At 35.9% G+C, this 19,481-nt stretch overlaps 1 protein-coding gene across 1 annotated transcript; it reads right to left on the bottom strand.

The window, feature by feature from the left end:
• Window positions 1-10,882: 10,882 nt before the first annotated feature.
• LOC124632110 (myrosinase 1-like) lies at window positions 10,883-18,595 on the bottom strand. The gene is made up of 10 exons (XM_047166778.1): window positions 18,479-18,595; window positions 17,702-17,829; window positions 16,685-16,853; window positions 15,022-15,292; window positions 14,542-14,677; window positions 14,164-14,261; window positions 13,790-13,921; window positions 13,214-13,387; window positions 12,345-12,598; window positions 10,883-11,105 (listed from the first exon to the last, which is right to left on the bottom strand). The coding sequence occupies exons 1-10, from the start codon at window positions 18,529-18,531 to the stop codon at window positions 10,949-10,951; spliced, it is 1,572 nt and encodes a 523-aa protein (XP_047022734.1). The 5' UTR covers window positions 18,532-18,595; the 3' UTR covers window positions 10,883-10,948.
• Window positions 18,596-19,481: the final 886 nt, after the last annotated feature.

Here is a 19,481-nt window from a genome sequence, read left to right as displayed (position 1 = left end):
AATAAGTTCAAAAATTAATTGATGTTATATTTCACGCAGGCCAGAGTCTTATTAGGGATTTCCGTAACCACAACATTACTAGCAAATCGGTCATATTTTTTCATTTTATTATCGTTTTGAAGGTATAGCAGTCGTGAATTTCCTTGAATAAGGGTCTAGGTTTCTCCCCGAGTTTTGAACCTAAGTAGTTGGCGACAAATATAAATATGAAAAGAACATAAAAATAAATAAATCTTATTTCCACTAAAAGTAAATTTACTATTTATTTATTGTAAATAATGTAAACTATTATTTATAATATTGAAGAAATGTCGAAAATTTTGCAATAAATAGTCTATGCACGTCATATTATCAACATATCGGAATATACAAGGTGTTGATTTGCATTTGTGCCATACTTCAGGAGGTGGATATAAAATACGTAAATAATCGATTGGAATTACAGTTGACGGGAAATAGCTAATATGCACTGCTTTTTTTGTCATTGCAATGTCGTAGTATTTCAGAAGTAATCCAATTTTATGAATGTAACTTATGAATGATTGTTGCGTATGCTATGTGTTTGCGTTTGTGTGAGGGCGTAGCACGGTTTAAAGGCCAGTAACACACGCGCCAAGTTTAAATACGGCTAAATGGCACTGACGGAATTCGGAAAAAAAAAATTAGGTACGTGCCAATTTTTTTGTTGATTTGGGTCGAGAATCATTAGCATAATTACGTCCTTGAATATGGCACGGATGCAAATCAACAGCTTGTATTATGAGAACATCAATATATTAACATCTAAATATATCTAAAGATTTTATTTACTAAATGTTCGATAAATTATGTATGTTTGAGCAGCTAGTAATTATCACAAACTACAATGTTGCAATAATTGTTCTATGATTGTTATGGTAACTTGAATTGTGGTGAACAGTTACGTATAATTTAACAATATTTATATCACGTTGTATATTTAAACTGTGACACTACAATTAACAGGTAGTTATGACAACGTTTCATTGATACTTTATCGATTACCTAACTCTTCTAAGGTAAATGAGTTTGAACGTTTGCACATATCAGAAATATGCAATCGATATTTAAAATAATACAATTTAACGTACGTACCTATAAGGTATTATTTTTTAAACGGGACCGCTCTGTCCTATAACCTATCGGGCTGCGAGTTTGACATTTTCAACGAGCACACCCGACTTGGCTTGACTATCTTTACCTCAATATAGCTAATCTCAAAATACTTCGCAGAACTGGGTCGTGATCTCAAAAATATTGGTGTCGCAACACAAACGCCCCAATAGGTACTTTAATATGGACCCCGATTCTCAATTCAGAACGCTGCGGTCTATTTCAATTCGCCAAGCGATCCTTGTCTGGTTGAGAGAATAGAAAATGTGAACTTTAGAAATAGCTGACCTAACTAAAACTAACTTTAGTAGTTTTGTTTTTATACCGGGACAACAATATCTTCGGCTTGGGAAGTTTAACTTTGTAGCTTTGTTTCCGAGTTTCGCAACGTCAGAATATGGTCTATTGTGTGGCTTGTTATATTTTTGTTTCTGTTAAGCTGTTTTGTTTGAGAAGTTTGTGGTTATGCTGGTTGTTGTATGCGCAGTTAAACAACTCCATTTTGTATCACAGCCAGAACGAGGTTTTCTCATATTTTGGATTGTGGTAGGGTTAAAATCGTATCAGCGTTGATGTATTATAAGAAGTCAAAGTAGCTTTGGATACAGAATTACTATTCTTCAAAAAACATTATCGTATCCTTGCAAAACTAATTAAGGTGTTATTTTATTTACAATCAATTTAAATCTTGGTAATTTTCTTCTATTGTATAAAAAACCCTTTTTTAATTACCTGCTCTGTAAACAGTTGCTTTGTAACAAAAGGAAAACTCAAGTCCGACTTATTAAACACCAGGATAAAGGCTTGCAAGAACACCACAGAGCCATTTAGAAGCGATAATGAGCTAACAATACCCGCGAACTTGTTGCAAGTCTATTAACCGACTAAACAGTGAAGCAATTAGTAGTATAACGATCGTATATAAGCACCGACCGACCGTGTTTGGTTGAATAAACAGTTTTCTATTAATGTCCCCACAAGCCGTGTTAAGCTGTTCGCTTTGTAACCACTGAACAATTATGAGTTCTAACGGAGCTGTTTAAAACTAAATACAGTTGGGATCATTTACTATATTTATATGATAGTCTTACCAAGGGGTATTAGGTTGTCCGGGTAACTGGTTTGATGAGGTCAGATGGTACTCAGCTGCATCCGGTCAGACTGGAACCGTCCACAACATAGTTGGAAAAAGGGTCGGGAGATGACGATGATGATGTCAATTCTTACATTACTGCCTATGGAGGTAGATAGGTACTATACCTTCTTTTCATATCACGTATTTTTTTCTGAAAGCAAAGAATTTAGGTTCTAATGACGTAGGCTAATAAAGGGCTCAGGTTTAAACTCCTGGCTTGGATGAATAGTTTCACGAATTCTGCATCGCTTTCATATAAAACTGCTCTTGTTGAACTCAATGGCTAACTATGGCACGAATACCCAAAAGCGTTACGTTTTCACTGGAAAGGACTTTGGGGAATCGCAATGAAATGGTTTTTAGAATTAAAGTGAAATTCAAGTAAAATTGATTTTTATAAGTTATTGTGGTTCTATTAATGTGTTTCATATGCTAGCAAACAATACTTTTTGTTCCTTATTTCATCATATTTGTATCGTGTCCAAAATATTCAATTTTCTAGTGTTTTGGCTTTATGTGACCTACATTTCCATATAAGTAATTAATTGAAAGCACACAATTGAACACAGTATTAATCTAGTGATGAAAAAATGTATTGGTAAAATAAAAATTTTCTGAAGCCAGCATGAGCACGCCTTAAACAAAAGATTGCATTATTACTTAGAAGTAATTAAATCTATTGAATAAAGTTACGCCCACAAAGTAAGTATTACGAATACTAAAACAATTCTGTTCTATATCTTGTCTGTAAGGCCGACTAGACATGACGAAACCCCCTTTCAGATATCAAGTACTTTAATAGTACCTGTATTTTATGAGTCCCCCTGTTGTTAAGATATAAAATAGTATATTGACTTGAATATTTAATTATTAAAGAAATATTTACATTAATTTAAAATAGTGATTTACTGACCATCAAAATCTTAACACTTCAATTATTCTAATAAAAAAATGATATTTTTAAGTTATGTTATCAAAGATCATCAACGATAAAAAAAATTAAAAAAAGTTAAAATAAACTTATATATACAACTTAAAACTAATATATTGCATAAAAAAATTGCTCCTCGTCGCTGTCTCTGGGCAATATACTCAAAAGAATTAAAGAAATTATTTTTTTTTCTGTTATTTATTTTTGTTCATATCCTTTTTTGATCAATTTCTATAAAATTGCCAATATTTCAAAAATAAAACACTTACCTAGCTTTAGATTTATTTCAACATTAAATTCTTGACCGTTATTTGAAGCTTACTAGTTTGAGATAGGCACCTACGTGTTTTCCGCTTTTATCTCTGTCCTTTTCTACCCCATATCTTGCATCTCTCTCGCACACCGACCAGTTTCACTCCCCACCAGGCAGGAGGCGACGAGTGTTCTCGGCGGCCACAGTTCGTCATTGGCGTCTTGTTTTCCGCCCGAGAAGGTTGGTCTAACCAACCGCTGTAGTATTTCGTTGAAAAATAAACTCAGTGCTCTCGCAGAACACAGGTGAGTTTATAATACTTTATACAATTTGTTAACGGTTTTACCGTTCGATATTCGATTTTGCGAAATCAAGTGTTAATATTTTGTACATCTACCCCTTTTTTGTCATGAGTTTCTTCCGTGTACTTTTTTTTTTTTTTCAGTAATTTGTTTTCAGAATGAGTGACTTATAAAGCAAATACGGATGCGGTAAATAATAAAGCTACCACAGCCCGTGCACGTGACTATGGAAAAGAAAGCAAGCCCGAAGTTCCTAAGGCACCTGTGGCCCTAGTTCAATCCTGCAAGGCGTTCAACTTTTTGACAAAAAAGAATGGTGTGAGGTGTGGTCCAACCAGCATCCCCTTAGTTCGGACTGGTCACTACCGCACTTGAAGAGGGCTGGTGGTGTCAAGAAAGCTTTTCGGCCTTGAAAGACTTGGTACGCTCCCCTCGGACTGCCAGTAAGTCTGTTAGCCACCCCCCATGGGGGTCGGCTCATTATCACGGCGTGTGATGGTTTTCGGCCTTGAAAGACTTGGTACGCTCCCCTCGGACTGCCAGTAAGTCTGTTAGCCACCCCCCGTAGGGGTCGGCTCATTATCACGGCGTGTGATGGTTTTCGGCCTTGAAAGACTTGGTACGCTCCGCCTAGGACTGCCAGTAAGTATACTAGCCACCCCCCGCAGGGGTCGGTTCATTATCACGGACCCGCGCAGGGTACCAATCTTGCATTTTGCGAGTCGCAGCATCATTACAAAGCAGGGACCAGTAAGTATACTAGCCACCCCCCGCAGGGGTCGGTTCATTATCACGGACCCGCGCAGGGTACCAATCTTGCATGTTGCGAGTAGCAGCATCATTACAAAGCAGGGACCAGTAAGTATACTAGCCATCCCCCGCAGGGGTCGGCTCATTATCACGGACCCGCGCAGGGTACCAATCATGCATGTTGCGGGTCGTACCATCATTGCAATCTACCCTCGCAGGGTGGCTTTTTGGATCGACTTTCGAAGAGTCGCCATTATAACCTTCCCTCGAAGGGAAATGGTAATCACACTCACGCTGAATGGCGTGTGACGCAAAACTCTAAAAGCTCCCTTGGGATATCACGAGTAAATTACAATAGGAACCATGTCCAACAGAGGAAACAGAAAGCGTCCAGGACCGCAGGCGGACTTTGATGCGTCCAACAAGGCACGTAAGTTATGACTTTCCAGGCGGGTTGCCTAACATTATATCAAGACCAATGGAAAGAAATGGGAGCTCCGCCTTTCTTGTTAAAAATAATAACTGGGTATCGCATACCATTGGCCAAAAGCCACCTTTGATAGATAATGCCAGATTTGACCAGAGAGTCCAAAGAGATGGATGTCGTCATATCCCAAATGATAAAACAAAAAGTTCTATTGATAGCTGCAAATTCTGCCAGCTTTCTTTCCAATATGTTTCTTGTGCCCAAAAGGCGACGGAAAGAACCGTCCAATACTCAATCTCAAGGTTCTCAACAAGTTCATAATTACGGAACCCTTCAGTTTAATAAATGTTTTTCGGGTGCTAGAGTTTCTTCAGAAAGACGAATGGCTGTGCAAGTGGATCTCGCCCAGGCTTACTTCTACCTTCCGGTAGCCGAAGGTCACAGATATGTTCTTCGACTAGTATACAGAAGAAGACTGCTTCAGATTACGTGCCTACCATTTGGCTTAAGCACGGCACCCAAGACCTTCGCCACAGTGACCAATTTGGGTGGCTCAAACTTTGAAAACTCAAGGGTTACTTATAATTGTGTATCTCGATTTTCTGGTGGCTCACCAAGATATATTTGCCTACTTTGGGATCATTTGCACCATGTTTTGGATGGCAAGTGAATAAATCGCAAGCATTATCAACAAGATAATGACAAAACGCACTACGTGACAAACAGCACGACAAACTTAGAAGACCTGCATAGCTTGATAGGACTTTTAAAGTTTTCGTTGTTCCATACGGCAGACTGCATTACCGGGCTCTCCTCACTTTCCTCAATGCAGTGTTGAACAGCAATCTATACCTACCCTATTCATGGAACCGTGAGCCAAACGGTCAACAAACCATAAAAAGGGTTCTTATAAGTCACGATTGAAGTAATGATCATATTTTATAAAAATAACTACGAAAGTAATATACTGACAACATTAGAAATGATATTTTAGAACGATGTCTGTGGAACTTATGCAATCTTTTCAAACTTAATTGAAATCAAATATGTATAATAAATGCCGTAAATTATTTTCTTAATTTTAATGAAATATTTAGTAAATCGTTTACATGTAAAATGAACCTAGAAGTCTTGACTGTCATACATAGAACCCTGCTTAATTGAAGACCACAGATACTAAAAACATTTTACATAAAAATGTGACGTTTTTGTCATCGGTCGGGTTATACCCACCATTTTGAAAAAGTGTCATTCTTTGGTTACATTGTGGGCTCACGGCTCGGTGAATGGAGTATAGCAATGTTGAATCTACCAGCAGATACCTTAGCAGATCTAAAGTGGTGGCTGGTCAGCTGCCACCAAACCTTGGATATTCATACGCCACTTCCCTGTCACCTTATAACCACGGACGCCTCCGATGTAGGATGGGGGCACAACTGAACGGAACTCCCGTAATGGGTTCATGGAACGAGAGAGAAAAAGGCTTTCACTGCGATCTGAAAGAGATGCTTGCAGTATTAACTGGAAAATCACGGCAAGTTGCTAAAGAGATCAACAGCCATTTTTCAATGCAGAAATGGGACTGTGGTGTCATATCTAAGAAATCAAGGTGGCACCCGATCAAGGAGCCTACCGAACTTGACGTACAGAGTATTCAGTTATCTTGAGCTGTATCAAATCTATCACGTCGTGAATCATATACCAGCCCTATTCAACAGTCAAGCAGACCATCTCTCCCGACACAAACCTCCACCGGAGTGGCATCTTGTATCAGCAGTGGACCTATTTGCCTCGAAGCGAGCCCAGGGACACATAGTTGTGTACTACGTGCCCCTAGATCTGAAGGACCCGAAAGCGGGGTTCCACGATGCATTTTTCTCAAGTTTTGACTTACCCGCTAGCATGGGTATTACCGCCACCTTACCTTATACCGTAGGTCCTCAGTCATCTCAATTCAGGAACGGGAGTTAATCTCATAGTAGTTCCTTCGGTGGCACCAGGTATTTTGGCGAGCAGATTTGAAGTCCCGATCATTAGCAGTACCCTACACACTGATGAACCTCGAGCAGAAACCGATAGACACAGCAACGGGGATACCCCCTGCCAAGGTCAAGGAAATGGGGGGGGGGACAAGGAGTCTCTCCGACTGAAGTCTTCTTCAATCCACACGCAACACTTATCAATCAGCTTGGAGTCGATGGTTAAATTGGGGCGAAAAGTATGAAATTGGATCCTATGAATCCTTGAATCCCTATTTGGACCTATACTTACCCAATTTTTAGCGGACTTACACATAGTAAATAAACTAGCATACAATACTATTTTATTACACAAGTCAGTTATAGCTACACTATGCAATGCAGAAACCACTCTAGAGCTAGGTTCACACGTTCTAGTCGGACACATTTTAAAATCAATAGCGCTGAGCAAACCTGTTCCCCGGGAAGCCGTCCATCTGGAATATTGACCAATTGGTAACCTACTTAAGTGCAGTAAACGTAGACGAGAATAATCCATTTGCAACTTCCAGGCACACTGCTGCTCTTTCTTTTGCTAGCTTGTTTCGGAAAGGCGAGTCCATGATCTTTCCTTGCTTGCAATAGACCCAGAACATTTCAAAAACAACAAAGATAATTTAATCTTATGGCCAGTCTTTGGCTCTAAGACCGACAGTTCTAGTCATAGGCAGTCGGGTTGTTGTTTGATGGATAATCAGGAAAATATAAATCTAAGTCCAGTGTATTGGGTCAGAAAGACTAAAGCCTTGTTAGAAGATAGACGGACATCGGCTAATTCCTTAAATTTATTTATATCCGTTAGAGGCCAACCAAAGGCAGGCACCCGAACGATGATGCGGGTGGATTAAGACATTGTTAAAAGAGGCAGGAATAACTACAACCCCAGGAAGCTTCCACTCGGCGGTAGCGTCAAAATCTGTGTTGACAATATACCTTTGGACGATATATTAGCAAAGGGTAATTGGCGATCAGGCAATACATTTGCCCATTTTTACAGAAGGGAAAGATACCCACTAAATAGAAGTAGCAAGTTATCTCGATTATTTAATTAATCCAGCTGATTAATGTCTATATTTTTGTTACTATTGTTATTAAGAAGTATCGCAATGTTTTTGTTAATTACTATTAGAAAATGAAATCAATTTTTGCTTTTGTTCTTGCATCTCTCTTTTAATTTTTATTACTCATCCTTCGAGCCCCTTTCCCAACTATGTTGGGGTCGGCTTCCAGTCGAACAGGATGTAGCTGAGTACCAGTACCAGTTAACTTTGATTACATTAGTATTCCAGGACGCAATACACATACTTACATGTGATTACTCGTGTACCTAAGTACCTATTTACATACACAATTTCATTGTGCTTTTGCTCACATTGGCGTCCACTTCCACCAGGCGATAACAAACACGTCTCAAACTAGTAAGCTTCAAATAACGGTCAAGATTTAATAGCAGCGTTTTACCTGAAATAAAACGCATATTAAATACTTACCTTATTTGAAGCTTACATTTTAATTTCTGCCTGGTGTTTTCGACTCAATGACGAACTGTGGCCGCCGAGAACACTCGTCGCCTCCTGCCTGGTGGGGAGTGAAACTGGTCGGTGTGCGAGAGAGATGCAAGATATGGGGTAGAAAAGGACAGAGATAAAAGCGGAAAACACGTAGGTGCCTATCTCAAACTAGTAAGCTTCAAATAAGGTAAGTATTTAATATGCGTTTTATTTCAGGTAAAACGCTGCTATTTTATTTTATTCAGCGATTCTGGGAATTTTAAATTAACTGAAAATAAACGAAACTTGGCAGCAAACAACTGTTGCCAAGTTTTGTACATATTCAATATTTATTGAAAAAAATGTGTCATTTTAATTTGTAAAAAATTGTACCTAACTGTCAAAATTCCACGAATCAATTGTGTTCACAAACAAAGTAAATATTCATGGATTTTTTATTTTGATATTACTGATTACAATTTTTTTTTAGGAATTTTGCTGATTAATTTGATTGAATAAAGTGAGTTATTTTTGATTAACATTACTTGGCAAGACTGGTTGTTTGAAAAAGTCTGACACAGGCCCGACGTCTGACTGTAATAAGTTACAACAATTTAATGTGGCTTCCAAAACATGGATTAACTCGTGATGACAAGATGATCACCGGTCCACGTACCAACTGGACCAAGCGTGGCTGGACTCTATGACCGATAAACCCTTTCGACAGTTACTTACCCACGAAATTCTCTACTACTGAGTAAGTACTACAATTCAGCTGATATGTAGCCACACGCGTCTCTACTACTGAGTACTTATGATACTTTGCGAGATAAGTCACTACATAACCCGAACATGTGAGTAAGTGACGAAAATGGTCCAATACAGTTACAGTAAAATAAAATAGATATCAACTAGTTGGTACCGTAACCTTCCTGATAATGTTTCTAATACCTAAATGAAGGAATAATGCTTGATTATCTTTCTCAAATAAAAACTCTAATACCTTTTAAAAATGCATATTTTGAAAAGATAAACATCAAAAAACTTAAAACCGGTTTTCTCACACCTTTCGAGTTCCTCAATCTTCATGCATTACAAGATGTAGTTTTATTAGCAAGGTTATCGACTCATCAATGCACATTTTTATATTCTACTTACATGGTGATACATAACTGGTGGTAGGTATGCGAATTGCAACAAAATAATCGTATCTACATCTTCCAAAAACTATGATTACTTCTCAAAGACACACTATTACCTACCTCTATATTATTTAGTAAATAACTGAAATTATTGCATATCAACGTACTTTGTATTGGCACGAGTATCGTAAATTATCTTTATGGCTAAACAGCTCTGGTATACAGTATGATTAATATTTGTTTATACAAGAAGTAGTATTAATCTGACGACGGTTATAAAACGAATCCAAAAGGAAATACAGCATCTTTCGAATAAACTGATGTAAAGCCGAGTAAGAAATGAGAACGGTTTTAATACTGATATGTTTGCAATGATGATCCAATAGATTTTAAGTTCATTTTTTTTTATTATACACAGGTATTTAATTACACACTACTGTTCTGTCCAGTCAATCATTGAAACAGATTATTGCAAAAAACCTTTCCTGCTGATTGTTTTATTCACATTTTTTATTCATTTTAAAAGGTCAAAATTGTTTTTTTATAAATTCTAAGTGCAGGATAAATATGTAGTATACGTTTAAGTAAAGTAAAAGTTACTCATCTCATTTTTATAACGGGGAAAATTTTTGTATGCTTTAAAATAAAATATTTTTTGTTTCCAAATATTTACATTTACGTGCACTTTCAGTGGGTACACAAAAATGTTTCACATTCAGTTCTGATCAATTTTGGTCTGTTGATTAAATTCAAAGGAATTTTGGCCTCTATTTTAATTTGACCTGTGTACAGTTGAGTACAACCACGCACAGAAGTTAACAAAAAAAAAAATGAAATTGCTGGTGGAAAGAAAAACAAAATGAATAGCTATTACCAAAAACCCATGTTATGTGAACGAAGTCATAAAAGAGCGTTATCATTCAAGAAAATAACAGTGTCTGAGATGGTGTGGTTTCTCCTATTATTACTATTATCTTAATGATCAGCCGTTTGTTTGCAATATTCGTCGATGGTTGCATCAGCTGCCGGAACCAAGACTGAACAGTTTTTATACAGTAGTTCATGCAACCATATTATTATAAGCTAAGTATTTTTATTTAAATGCCATAAGGTAATTTACGCAAGACAAATAATTTGTGCGTAATCAGAGTGCATATTTAAACTTTTACATTGAGATTATAACCTATTAAACAATTCAAGGTTTAGTAATTAACTATCAATATTCAATTATGCATAGATTAAAACACCCAACTGCTTTTCATTTATAAATAAAACAAGTTAATTTATAAATAAAACAAGTTAATGCGGCTTAAATTTATTGCATAAGTTAAAGTATAACTACCTATATTTATTAATTTAACAAATTGATTTATTCGAATAGTTTATTTAAGTTCGAGGGCGGCTTGATATAGTCGAAGTCGATTCGGCGCGTGCGCGCTATGTGGCTAAAACTATGCGCCGATAACTTTGGCGTCCTCGTCTTATTTGGGCTGTCGAAATCTACTTTGAATAGGCCGAATTTTGTACTGAAAATAAATAAAAGGAAATCTTATTAAAATTGGACTACAACTTAAAACAAATAATAATTGGAATTGAAAAAAAAATGTTGTAGCCGTAGAAAATACATCCTTGGCCAAACACTTTATTGGCAGTGATTATACAAATTACGCACAATATTACGTTAATATTGACGTCAAGAACCAGGACATAAAAACATTTTTATAAGGTTTTCCGTACCTTGAATGTTAAGTAATAAGCCTAGTTGGTAAGTGTAAAAGAAGTTTTTAGTCAAGCCTGATTGATATATTTTCGGTTATAGGAATAGTAAGGTACTTAGTTATAAAACTAGGACATTGCACTGGAACTATGCAAAGATAGTATTTACCAATATTAAACCTTGTAAACCAGTTTGTTGAAATGTAACAGACAAATGCAACGCAATGCGTGGTCGTGAATAAAGAGCAGTGCTGCAAACTTCCTAAGTAGAATAAGGCTTTGTAAGTATCAGTAATCTTTCGGTTTCTTTGTGGGAAATCGTCAAATGACCGTCCCGCTGTGGGCGCAGCGTGAGGGAGTGTCAGACTCTTGCTGACTAAAACCCACCATGTTCCTTCTGGAACCCTTTGTCTGCCAGGGCCGCTGTAACTGTTTCGAACAATCCCGCAGACCGTGGTGGGTGGGTGTTTCTAATTTTTCGCAGGTGTTTGTAATTTTTCACTAGATCACACAAGTTGAGGAGTATTACAACCTGAACCAAATAACTAGAGTGGACCTTCTTGTACATAGCATAGGCATAGGCCTCTACTATAAGCCAAACATAGGGCGCCTTATTGTACCTTAACAAAAGTACTCTCAGAAATGGAACTAAACAATTGCAGTATTAAAAGGAAACAGTATGTCAAGGACTTGAATAAAGTTCTATTTAGCTAAGTCTATTCTTTTAATGCATAACAATGTTGGACCCATTTTATTGGTATGCATTGAATAAGTAATGAAGTTGAGTTATTTATATTTCTGTATGAAGAACGGGTGTTTGTCAATTTTACGAAAAATATAGGAATGTCTGAAATATAGGAAGCTTGCATCAATTTTAGTTTCCAGCAAAAATAGGTGCAGTTCTAAAATTCAGTGCGATTTTCAAACTTTTAGCATAACTAGCACAGCCTGGAAAGCTCGTTACGGACACTTCCATGGGCCACGCGGGTAGCGGGACATAGGTACACAGCGGGAATGATTCAGTAAATAGTAATATGAATTATACTTACGTATAACCATCAGGCCATTCGAAGTCATCCATAAGTGTCCAACTGAAGTACCCTTTAACGTTGCATCCATCTTCATACATTGCTAACAGAACTTGGTACAAGTATTCATTATAATAAGATACTCTTTCATAATCTTCTGTTTGACCCCAGTCACACACTCCGTTTTCTGTAATTATGATTGGGATATCTTCCCTTACCATACGGTAGTTGTCATTTAAATAGTTCAGGAGTTTTCTGAAGCCGGGTGGGTTTACCTGTGAGAAAATAGCAATTTTATTTCATGGGAATAAATACGTTAATTTAAAAGTAATTAAGGTTATCTGCAACAATTAAATTATATTATTGTGACGTATTTCAAATAGTCATTATTTTATTATCTTTAGAGGCAATCATAGTTGCAGATCAAGAACTAAGTGTTGTATCCAAAGCAATAATCGTGATAAGATTCATAAAATGATCGGGAAGTAATAAAGGAAAGTAACACATAGTTGATGAAACAATAAAAATAAACGAGTATTTGTCTCGATCACAACAACATCGATTTAATACGTTGGAATTACTCATATCTCGCGTAATTGAATAAAACTGTATTCTGTTACCTTCTGTGAATAACAGTCACTGTGATACAAATAAAAAGGTATTGTATTTTTTTTTCAATAAGTAACAATTATTTATTGAAACTTCAGAGATACAGGATATACCAACTAGCGAAATAATTATTTAGTAAATATAATATGGTTTGTTTATTCATCCCTTTGAGCAAGACAACAATTATTCTTGCTATACTAATCGAAAGTAAAACAGATATTTTGTGTTACAAAATAAAAGTTAATAACTCCATTTTCTAGCCAGATTTAAATACAACTTACTGAAAGCCAGTCAGCACCAGGTCTTGGCCAGGATTCATTCTGTTCCATTTTGACACCAGTATCGTGATCCAAAGAAGGCACCATCCATCCAGGCTCCATTGATGAATGACTCATCAAAAATGTTGTGTAGTGGTTCAGAGCGTAGAAATCGGCACTTCCTTGAAGCATTTTGATCTGAAAGAAGCATTTTGAAATTGATTATAGGTCTCTTACAAGTTCTACCCCTGATCCGATTTGATCAATCAGATTTGAAATTGAGGTATCATGCTGTGGGGCTGCGGGTTGTTCGAAAGAGTTACCGCGGCCCTGGTAGATAAAAAGTTTACGACGGAACACGACGGTTTTTAGTCAGTAAGAGTCTGATACTACCTCGCCGCTGCTAACCCACAGCAGGCGGGGTCATTTTATGATATTTGACGTGGTTAAAAAAAAAGTATCATGTTGTATTCTCCGACATACTGATTTTACTAGACTGCCTTATCAAAATATTTATTAGGCAAATAGAAAGTATAATTATCTTTACTCTGTCTGACATTCAGTGATAAATAATCTGTATGATTAATAAAACATACAAACCTCTTCATCTGAGAAATATGGCAGACGTGACCGCGAGTAACCTTGTTGTCGACTCATATTGTTAACCCTTTCACGAACGAAACTAGGATAGTCGCCAACATCCGAATAGATTGGATGGGCATAAATGTCCAGCTGAAAACAAAATTACCAACATTATTTTAGAAACTAAAATCAATTCTTCTTCATCTAAAATATTTTTTCACAGGCGCATGATATTTGGAGATCATTATGAAATTGTTTCATGTTTGATCATTATGAAATGAAGACGAATAGTTACAGTTTAGATAGTCTAGTAGTCCGCTGATATAGTTCTTTGGTAAACAATTGTAATAGTGTATAATATTGTATTGGTGAAATGAAAATACGAAACTAACATGCATTTGAAGATAGTCCTTCGCAGCTTGCACGTCATTAGGATTGTTCGGGTCTTTCGGATCAGCCCAAAACGCATCAAGCGTTATCGACACCTTTCCTACAAAACAAAAGTAGTCAAATATCATGCCACCGTTATTTTTCTGATAACACAAAGAGCTCAAGGTGCTTAGTGAAAGTTATGATAACAATTAATACTCTGACACTTAATTACGAAAACAATGTCATTCAATTAATAATTAACGCAATTTATAACACAGATGAGATAATGTAAGCAATAAAGGATAAAGACGTTGTAAATGTAGAACATTAGATAACAAAATCGGATTACTGCAACAATGATACAGAAAGTAATTGTCAAGTTAAATTGAAGATTGTACCTTTTTGATAAGGTTTAAATTCCCTTTCGTATAAGCGGTAGACTCGGGCGTGTGCAAGTAAGGTGTAGTGGGTACATAGGTACTCGCCAACTCCATGTGACATCAACGCTGGTACGAAGTAATCACGGCCGTAACCCTGGAGGCAAAGTGATAATATCGAGGAAATGATGCAAGACGTGCCCAAAGCCTTTTACCTTGTGATGGATTTAGAACTGCATCATTAATAACGTGATTACCAATCCATTAAATGTTATGGAGACTGATAGTCACGAATGTTACCTACTTTAGTTTTACCTCTAATAAGTGCGAAGGTTCAATTAATCTACCAAAATTTTGCTTTTAATCTAAATCGTGGTACTTACCGTAATCAAATTACTGACTTGTAAAATATCTTATGATTGTAAGTCGACGTTCGATTATCAAGGTTTAGCTAAATCTATATTGAATAAATTGTTCTATATAAATCAAATAAGAACTTACGTTATAACACTGTTGATGAGGCTCGTTTATAGTTGTCCACATTTGAATTAAGTCCCCGTACAGATTGAATACGACCCTCGCATAGTCCTCGAAATAGTCAATGATTTTGGGATTGGTCCAACCACCCAGGTCCATTAGAGGTGTGGGCATGTCCCAGTGGTACAACGTAACTACGGGAGTGATGTTGACTTTTAGTAGCTCTTCAAACAATGTACGGTAGTACGATGCACCATCGTGACTTATGTTGTTGTCCGTACCGTTTGGGAGCAACCTGTGAACGAAATTGATTTCTAAGTAACATCCGATTTCTGTTTATGTTTTTGAAGATACGACATAGTTTGTAGGATAAGAATCTAGATAATTGCCACATATTACAATAAGATTCAATTAAAGAAAGTGTTTTGAAACTAGAAATATGTTCTGTGGTCGGTCTTAGATTGCCTGAGATTGTCGTCAGGTAAACTTGAATCAATAATATTATACTGACTGTAATGTGTAAATTATAAAGGTAGTAATTTAACTCACATTAATCTTCTAAGATTTTAATTTTTAATCGAAAAATATCAAAGCCAGCAAGGCTGCATATGGGCAAACTAGTTAATTGCCAATTATATCGAAATAGGATCAAAGTGCAAAATTGCTAGCGTCATCCCGCGTCTAAAAATTAACTATGTATTTAAATGCAAATTTCTTGAATAACCAAAACAACATTTTGAACCTTCAAAACACCTGACCTTGATTTTTAATAAGTGTCAATTTTGATGAGCGACAAGATGATTCCACATATAAAAAGAAAATATCATTTTGTATTATTAAAAATAAATAAAAAGAAAGATTGACGTAAATTCCGATTATATAAGCAAAGATACCATTATATTAAAAAAGCTGTAAAGCAGGTTCTTTCTCATTATAAATACGGAAATATAAATAACAAACAAACTAGTTTTGGATGCATATTTATGTGTTTGTGATCGACCCCAATTTTTAGAGTGTTCTACATTCTTACATTGCATTAGGAAAATGAAAGTGATTCTGTCTGCTTACTTGTTAGTTATGTGTTAAACCGATTCGATGAATTTTAGCGTAGACTGTATACTGATAATGACCTATGTATGTAATGTACCTAATTATACGAGAAATCGGTAGTTATGCCAATATCGATACCTAAATATGTAAATAGATTATAGCGCAAATAACTTACAACCTTTTTCCTTCACCATAATTGGTGCAATTAATCCATATTGCATTTTTAAATTGTTTATAATCGAACAAGGCCTTTTCCCCGCGGTTTCACTCGCGTCCCATGAGAACTTCCCGTACCAGGATAAAGTATAATAGCCTATGTTACTCGGGAAGAGTGTAACTTTCTAACAGTGAATAATTTTTTTAATTGGTGCAGTAGTTTTTTTTTATCTATTACAAATTTAATTACCTACATACATGTGCTGATGCTTTACAATATCAGTATACTAATACGAAATTAATAGGTACTGAAGAGTTTATTTGTTTGTTCTCAAGAACTACTGGTCCGATTTAAAATATTATTTCAGTTGTGAGATGAGTGAGAAGGCTATAGGCTACCTTTTATCCGGGTTCGCGTAGAGGTTCCCACGGGATGCGGGTGAAACCGCTGGCAGTAGCTAGTAATTTATAGACAGCATACCTGGGCCATGAAATTGACAGTCTGTAGTAATGAATATCGATGCTTTTGATCATTTCTATGTCATCCCTCCAGAGATGATAGGAGTCGGCTGCCACATCGCCGTTTAAGTGGTCTGCAGTGTAATTAGGATGCTTGTGGATGTATGTGTCCCATATACCTTCGCCTTTGCCTGCGAGAATTAAAAATAACAATATTCAGATAATGTTAAGTCATAACTTTGATGTTTGGTAAATAATATAATGTCATCCAATGCCAACTGGAAGCCAATCCAGTTTTACTAAACGCATCCTGGCACATGTATTTTACATGGTGTGAATGCCCATCTGATATTCTTAACACTGTTACCTGGGCAATTCGTTACCCATTGGTAGGCCTGGTTGTCTAATTTTCTGGTAACTAAAAGTACATACCTCCGGTATATTTTTCTTTCTGTTTTTTGCTGTGACAAAACTTGGCAAGATTTAATAATGCAAAATGCTACACAATTAACATATAAGATGAATATGTATTTTAGTATTAGACCGTGCACAATGTTTTTATTATCATAATAATACCATTTATCATATTGCTATTTATTAGATCGATAGACTATCAGAACAGGATATTTTACTGCAGTTGCTTGGTGATCAACACTGAGTTAGCTAGCTTTAAAGACATGTAATATTATTAATGTAACCATAACCTGAAGGGATAAAACAGTGAAACTTTTATATATGTGGAATTTATTATTTGACTCTCAGAACACCATGTTACTTAAGTATTTAACAAAATACATTACTTCTATATATAGATAGCGGTCATAGACCAGACAACCTTAAAGGAGGTATTACATTGTATGTAACATCTCTTTTCAACAGTAATTTTAATTTAAATAAAACGAAAGGAATTTGAAAAAAAAAAACGATTAAAATTTAAAAAATACACGAAAAAATATCCGGACATAGTAAAACCATTAAGGTTGAAGTACCCTATGAAGTAGTGAACGATTAAACCATTCAGGAATGAAAACGCACTTACCTCCTTCATTCCATCCCCCTTCAATTTGAAACGCGGCCGTCGACACTCCGAATATGAAATCCTCCGGGAAGGTATAATTGCTCGCCCTAGAGTCCACTTCTGGCCTCCCTCTTGCTAATTGAAGCAAGCTAAACCAGAAAAGACAATAACAAAATCAAAAGTTATTCAAACTTGGATACAAAACAGCACTTTTTGAACAATAAAAAACAAAAGACAGTCCCCAAAACGCCCACCCTTCACCACTTCCTCTACGTTTTGCTGTCATATGCTTCAGTTGAGGTGAAGGAGAACATATCATTACTTATATTGTTTATCTTGTTCAGAAAACAAATGACTATGTTATAAGAGCAATAAACTTGGTAATAAATTGTTTTATTATCATTATGCATCACATTTAATAACTATTACCTAGAAACTGGTTATAGCACAAAACCCACGCAGATAACTAATTGTTTGAACTCATGATACAAATATGCGATTAATAAAATCATTGAAAAAAGTTAACGATTAATTTGAAACCGGATTATGTGGGTACTTGTTATACAAACGGTTTTGAATATTTTGAATACAGTCACGAAAATTTTTTTTAATAAAACTTCCAGCATCACTGAATGACATAACACCGCACCAAAACAAAAATAAACAGTATAATAATTAGTCAAACATATATAAATACACATTTTAACACTAAACGATTATATTCCGAAAACAAAACACCGCACAAATAATTAAACAAATACAAACAAAAAACACTGATAATAATCACTTAGATCTCACCTAAGAGTTACCAAAAGTGCTCTGTTCAGGGCGACTCCACGCGAGCTCCGCATTGTGCTAACTAAAACACTCCTCCGGTGCCTTTACCTACTCAATGCGACAATCTTAATTATAGCCTTTAAGCAAGGTAACCTTATAAGCCTTCCTGGCAAAGGAACTAGTCGTCACATTGGCATTCAGAAAGCAATCTCAAAACATATTATGTCCGCGAACTCTAAGTGAACTGACCGATTGCAGGAGTGCCCTTCCTGCAAAATTTACTTGATCGGAACTGATTTCATATCCGATATTTTGTACGTCATATGTACGTCAAATTGGTAAATGTAATAACAATAATTTACGTGTTTCTGGTTAACTCAAGGTTATGTTAATAGGTACTTTACTTAAAAACGGCGCGTGTTAATTGAAATAGGCACATTTAATTATACCGGTTTTGGTTATTTTGTTAATTGTCCTGAGTCCAAAATAAAGTAATATGAAGTTAATGACGCTGTAAAGTGTTTTTCAATAGAATAGATTAACAACAGTTAATATAAATACAAAACTGGTGTGATTACTACATTATTTCAAAAAACTATTTGGAATTCACAAATTTTAAATCCAAAATGTCATCAACGTGTAAATAATGTCATCAAGTTATCAATGTGTAAATAATAACACGAAAAAAGTTTATAAACAGGGTTTTTTTTTTTAAAGTTAACAAGCGATACCTCGAATACCGTGCAAAATTAATAAATTCTCTAAATAGCAACAAGAATATCTTAAAATAATGCACACTTAAATATTACATATTTAATGTTACATACAACTCGATAAACCGAGGTTTTATTCATAAGAAATGTTCGTAAAAAGCTTTGCTAATTATATAGCATTGACATTTTATTCTACACTAAATACATATTCTATGAGATGCGCAAATTTATTGATTGCTTTGCACAAAATCATTATAAATAGCCAAGGTTGAGAGGTGAAGGTGAATGTAGGACTTTTCTGGTCTTTCCAG

The sequence above is a fragment of the Helicoverpa zea genome, chromosome 7 (genome assembly GCF_022581195.2).
Source record: "Helicoverpa zea isolate HzStark_Cry1AcR chromosome 7, ilHelZeax1.1, whole genome shotgun sequence".
Lineage (NCBI taxonomy): Eukaryota > Metazoa > Arthropoda > Insecta > Lepidoptera > Noctuidae > Helicoverpa > Helicoverpa zea.
The sequence above is the reverse complement of the archived record's forward strand: the minus strand, read 5'-3'. Positions and strand labels throughout refer to the sequence as shown.

Coding starts and splice junctions, on each gene's coding strand:
- LOC124632110 (XM_047166778.1), bottom strand. CDS start 18,531: ATGCGGAGCTCGCGTGGAGTCGCCCTGAACAGAGCACTTTTGGTAACT. Junction 16,854..17,701: donor AGGGGGATGGAATGAAGGAG/GTAAGTGCGTTT, acceptor TAATTCTCGCAG/GCAAAGGCGAAGGTATATGG. Junction 13,388..13,789: donor CATATTTCTCAGATGAAGAG/GTTTGTATGTTT, acceptor TGCTTCTTTCAG/ATCAAAATGCTTCAAGGAAG.